Source organism: Caenorhabditis briggsae (genome assembly GCF_000004555.2).
Source record: "Caenorhabditis briggsae complete genome, chrX, whole genome shotgun sequence".
NCBI classification, from domain to species: Eukaryota; Metazoa; Nematoda; class Chromadorea; order Rhabditida; family Rhabditidae; genus Caenorhabditis; species Caenorhabditis briggsae.
This window is the reverse complement of record NC_013491.2, coordinates 19,683,303-19,688,928: the sequence shown is the minus strand read 5'-3', so window position 1 is coordinate 19,688,928 and position 5,626 is coordinate 19,683,303. Positions and strand designations below refer to the sequence as shown.

Below are 5,626 nucleotides of genomic sequence, written 5' to 3'. Positions count from 1 at the left end.
TCTCAAGCTTACCTAAATTCCCCCTTTCTCATCTTCCCTTGTGTTCTCCACCCCTGCTCATATTCTCTTCTTATCTGTCTCATTCTAGCTCCTTGGCGCCGCCCATTTCGGCCCTGCTCCTCTCGCGCCCATTCTTCTCATTCAATCTCACATTTTCCAACCCAATCCGCCTTGCTTCCTCGCATTTTCTTGTTTGCCTTCCCATGTTTTCGTGTTTCAGCATTTCCTTTTATTTGAAATTCTTATTTTCAGGATACCATGGACCTGTCCAAGGAACAGGTCTACAATATCACCCAATGTGAGGAAGCTGCTGCTACAGTAAGCAGTCCACTGTATTTAATTCCGTCCATCTTCCACACGCTGGCCACTGCCGGAACATACTACATGTTGTGGAAAATTTGCTGCAGTTACACATCCTGGCGTGCCTACCATGTTAATACGAAGGTTAGTTCACATGAGATATGGGAAGATGAGGATAATATGAAACGAGAGGTCGTGGATCTTATCCAGGAAACATTAATAAAGATAGGCGTTTTGACAGTAGTAAAAGAAAAGCAGGAGGTAATGGACTATCAGGAGGCCACACGAATTAATAACAGATCTTGGGGAAATGAAAAATAAATATCTTGCAATGTCTTTCATACCTTAACCTGAAGGAGTTGAATTTGTGGGCATAACCATAGACCTTCTACCAGCTAAGCCATAGAATGGCAAGCTGTGTAGCCGATCGATGTACTAAAGTACCAGTCAAGAAAATATACAAAAGTGTTTCTATTCAGATCTCTGCTGCCAATGTTCCGATCCTTCTGAACATTTTGGAAAGTATCAAACAGGCCTAGATTGAAAACGTTTTTTCCACGTTTTCGGTACAACGGGCAAAAAAGGTGTCTTTCAAAAATCAGCAAATAGCTGAAAAACTAGAAATTTTTGAAAAAATTTGTGAATGCACAATTTTCGGTCTAGGTCTGTTTTACACTCTCGAAAAAATCCAAAATCCTGAAAATGATCAAAATGGCCAAAAAATTAACTGAAAAATACGGTTTCGCCAACTTTAGTGACCGGTTGAAATCACGATAGCCACGCCCTGGTTTCGTCTGATTTCTTGGTCTTCTGTAGCTGCTCACTATACTAACATCGTATCATTCTTGGTTACTGCTGCTACCGTAGCTAGGTATGCCAGAGCAAAAATATTAGGAGAAATGCGACATACAAGGAAGCCCACAGGTTTGCTGTACTTATTCTAGCAAGTGATTCTAGGATACGAAGAAAATATGCTGCTAGATGGCAGATCCGTATACTGTACAGAAGCTTTCTCTCCAGTTTTTTTTCAATATCCAAAGTGATTTTTTCCATGTATTACGAGATGGAACCTTGTGAAAAACGTGCAGATATGTTTCCAGATATTCAATGACGTCTGAACCGTGTGAAAATGGAAGCGGGGGACTGATTGTGTGAAAAACATGGTGTTTTCTTCTGAGTTGACAAGTTGTTCGATGTGTTCTGAGAATGATGCATGTTTTCCGCATTCAGTGTTTCTTCGAAACAACACGGAAGTGGAGGTTGAGATTCGCTCCCAAGGGATAGGTTACGGTAGTCGAACGTTATCCGCTGTTTCATAAATCAGGCGGAAGAAATGTAGTTTCACATCATATCGTTCAAAGAGCAACACCATATGATGTCTTGTTTCTACATAGCCAATATCTACCAGACTAGAGAGATGCTGCTGAAAAAGTAGTCTAGTTGAAGACGTGGTATTTGGTTTTTCGTTAGCCAACCATAACGAGGTGAATGAGAAAAACAAGCCAGAAGTTCAAGAATCTTATGGCAGGGACTTGAAACATCAAAATGTTTTTCCCCTAAAATTACTCATCAAGTTCAAAAAGAAGGCATTTGATAAGCTACGCCTGAATGCGTGAGCATCGGGTCGTAAAAACAAACACATTTCCGTTGAACGAATTTTCTAGAATTTCGAGAGATACAGTAATCCTTTTTTTATTGACGAACAAAGATCCAGATCATGAAGTCTTGAAAAATTTTAAGGTAACTATAATTGTGGCCTTTTGTTGAGGTAGTCATTTTGACGAATGGGGTTTTTTCTCGTTTTGAAAAGCGCCTCACCAGGTTGAAAAACAGAATAAAGAGAATATTATCGTGGATATGAAAGACTTTTGAAACGTCACAGTTCTGAATCGTCAAGGTTCAGAAGCTTCGCGGTTCTGAAACGTTTCAGTTCTTAAACATCACAGTTCTTAAATTGTGCGGTTTAGAATTGTCAGAGCTCTGAAGTTCGCGGTTTTGAAACGTTCCGGTTTTAAAACGTCGCGATTCTGAATCATCGCGGTTCTCAAACGTGTACAACTGAAACATGTGGAAGAACTCGATCCGTTTGGTTAAGTCTGTTGGGACAGCGTCAATACAGATGACGCTCAAAATTATTGCTGATGGTGCATTTTTCAAAAATTCTTTGAAAAAACACAAAAATTCTGCAGACTTCAAATCCTAGTTTACGGTTCAGTGCTGTCTAGGGTTTTCGCTTCAAGTAGCAATATCTATAAAACATTTTCATTATGAGCTACAGTATACCTCACTCACGTTCTTTGTGTCAATGACGTGGTTGACTAGAAGTGAAGTGATGTGATTTGAAAAAAACAGCAATTTTCGTGTTAATCATTTTGTTCCTGAACAGAGCTTCTGGACATCACGTAGGCAATTTTTTCTGTGTAGACATTCTGATGTTTTTAGGCCACGCGCAATGTCTACAAAGGGAACCCCAGTGGGAAGATAGTGCCAGATACGAACTTATTTGATTAGTTGACACTAAATACAGATGTACAATTGTAGTTCGGAAAATCAAAGACCAAGTTACTGTAAGACCTGACTAACTATCAACTTCAAGCCCAACTTATCTCGGTTCCTGTCAAAAAGACAAAAATTATCGAATGATAAACTGTTCGTCATAACATTTTACACAATTTATCAGTTGACGAATTTTTCATAGCTTTTGAAGAAACTGAGACATGTGAGCTTAAATTTCACGGCTTGAAGGCGAGGTATCTATCAGATGTTTTATGTTACTTTAAAAACTATGCCCAACTACAATTACCCAAAATGAAATAAAATTGAGGCCAAAACAGCATAAACTGGTGTTTTCAGGTTCTGATGTTTGTTCATATGGGATCCATTGTTCTCTTCTCCACAGCCACCTTGATCAACTACATGTCTCTCTTCCTCAATGCAATAATGGCGAAAGAAGACTGTGACTATCTTTACCAAACCTCGAGTTGCTCATTCCTCCGTCGCATCTTCTTGTATGTAACTCTACATCATGCGTTAAAACCATTCTGTCTTTTTTCAGCTTCAGCAATCTATTGGGCTCTTTCATGCGGATTTCCATAATGGGAGAACGAGCATACGCCATTTATCAATTTGGCACCTATGAGCATATGCAATCGAAATTTGGATACTATGTTTCCTCTACTTTTGCTGTGCTTTCACTAGTTATTGTCTCCTGGGTTACATGGATGGAGGACAGTTCTGAGCTTCTCACAAATTGCTACGCTTTCTCGTCATGCCCATCTATCAGACACCGAGTTTATGAAATGTTCCGCTTTCAGTTATTGCTGGAGTTTGTGACATTAGGCATATGTCTATATGTCTGTAAGTGTAACCGGACTATTCGTAAACGTTACGAATGTATAGACGGTAGCAGTGAATTGAGGTAAATCGCACTAGAATCGTGAATAGTTATTCTTTTTCTTTTCAGCGTGAATCATAATGACAATGGCTGGTTATCTCCTAGATACACAACACATGAATCTAGAAAAATACTTGGGAACCTCTTTCCAATAATTATCTGCTCTAGCGTCATTATGTCTGTCTACATATGCTTCAGTCACCTGGGACATCTTCTTCTCCCAATAATGACGCTTGCACATTACAAACAATTGGCTTCTTGGATCTTTGTAAGTGAAGTTCACATGGTCCTAAGCTGTAAAATTCTTTCAGCTGATTCCCTACAACGCCTTCTTTTCCATGTTTCTTTACGATTTTGTGTTTCAATGCGACCGAGCTCAAAAACTGGTCAGACTGGAAAATGCAATGAAAGAAAAGTTTCCGACTGAAAGGTTCCAAGATATTATCTCGAAGTTCTGGGACAACCACTATGATAAGACGTATCCGGATCGAGCTTCTTCTCGTTCCGGTCAAAGCACACTAAGATCTCCGAGATACCAAACCACCAAACTTTAATTACTTGAAACATGTCCAGATTTTTCATACTTTGTTTTTTAAAATGTTTTTTTTGAGTTTGACTAAAAACCTGCAATAGAAGGATGCACTATCTGTTAACTTCAAGCCAATTTATCTCGGTTTCTGTCGAAGATATGAAAAAGTTGTCAACTGATATAATTTTTATCATAATATCACAAACATTTTATCAGTTTACAGATATTTGATATCTTGCATAGTAGCCGAGAAAAATTAGCTCAAACTCGGTAGTGTGGGGACCATTCTATTATAGGTTTTATTGTATATTTTCTAATCACCCGAAGTTCTTGACCTTGAAATTTTTTTAAGTTTTCAAGTGAACCATTTTTTTCTCGGTTGATGTTTGGAATCCAAACTTTGGATCTCTCGGTAATTCGAAATCTTCAGACGGTTTTTGGAAATCTTATTTTTCTTATTGTTTCTTCCCCCACACTCCAATTGCCGTAAACGTTCTAATAGAGGGTCATTCGCCAATTTTGAGTTAGTTTATCTTGGTTCCTGTAAAAAATATCAAAAGGACGTCAATTGGAACAATGTTTGTGATATTATGATAAACATATTGTCAGTTGACCACTTCTTGACATAATTTAAAGCATACTTGTGAAATTTCGGCCCGGCCCGGTTCGGCCCGGCGGCCCGGCCCGGCCCGCCCGGCCCGGCGGCCCGGCAGAAAAAAAACAAAATTTTTGAAAAATGAATTTTTGTTTTTGAATTTTGTTTTTGTTTTTGAAAATGAATTTATTGATTTTTAGAATGTATTGAAAAATAACTCGAAGAAAAAAAACACTGAATACCTTTTTTCGAAACAATGATTCAACTTTTCGCTCAAGATTTTGAAGTTCGCGGTAAACTTCCGGGCCGACCGGGCCGACCGGGCCTCCGGGCCGGGCCGGGCCGGGCCGGGCCGGGCCGGGCCTGTGAAATTCGTGTTTTGGCCCGGCCCTTCACAAGTATGATTTAAAGAAACCAAGATATATGAGCTCAAAGTTCTTGATTTGGGTAGTATTCTATAGAGTGTTTACGGTATTTTGACCAATATTTTCCCGAACAATCATATTTTTCTTGAAATCAGTAAATTTTCAGAAAATCTCTCAGTACATTCCCCAGGACAATTCTTCAAACTTGATTTTAAACCAATATAATAAATAAACTCAATAAAAAATCGATCAGCTGTTATCGCATCATGAAAAACAGAAAAAAAAAGAGAGGAACGCGTTTAACGGAGAGGAAATTCAGGAAAAAAAAACGTAGAGACATAAAAAAAACCGACGCCTGCTGCTTCTGTTCGGTCAACTTAACCGCCGGCGGCTTCGCCACCAAAAGTTTTTTCTCATTAATTTAATAGCATTCACACACTATT

The 5,626-nt window shown here is 38.9% G+C and overlaps 1 protein-coding gene across 1 annotated transcript; it reads left to right on the top strand.

Annotated features, from left to right (window-relative positions):
- Positions 1-258: 258 nt before the first annotated feature.
- On the top strand, positions 259-4,248 carry Cbr-sra-37 (the record flags this gene model as incomplete). Its single annotated transcript, XM_002645650.1, has 5 exons — positions 259-444; positions 3,154-3,308; positions 3,356-3,718; positions 3,764-3,962; positions 4,006-4,248. 5 exons carry the CDS (start codon positions 259-261, stop codon positions 4,246-4,248), a joined length of 1,146 nt encoding a protein of 381 aa, XP_002645696.1.
- Positions 4,249-5,626: the final 1,378 nt, after the last annotated feature.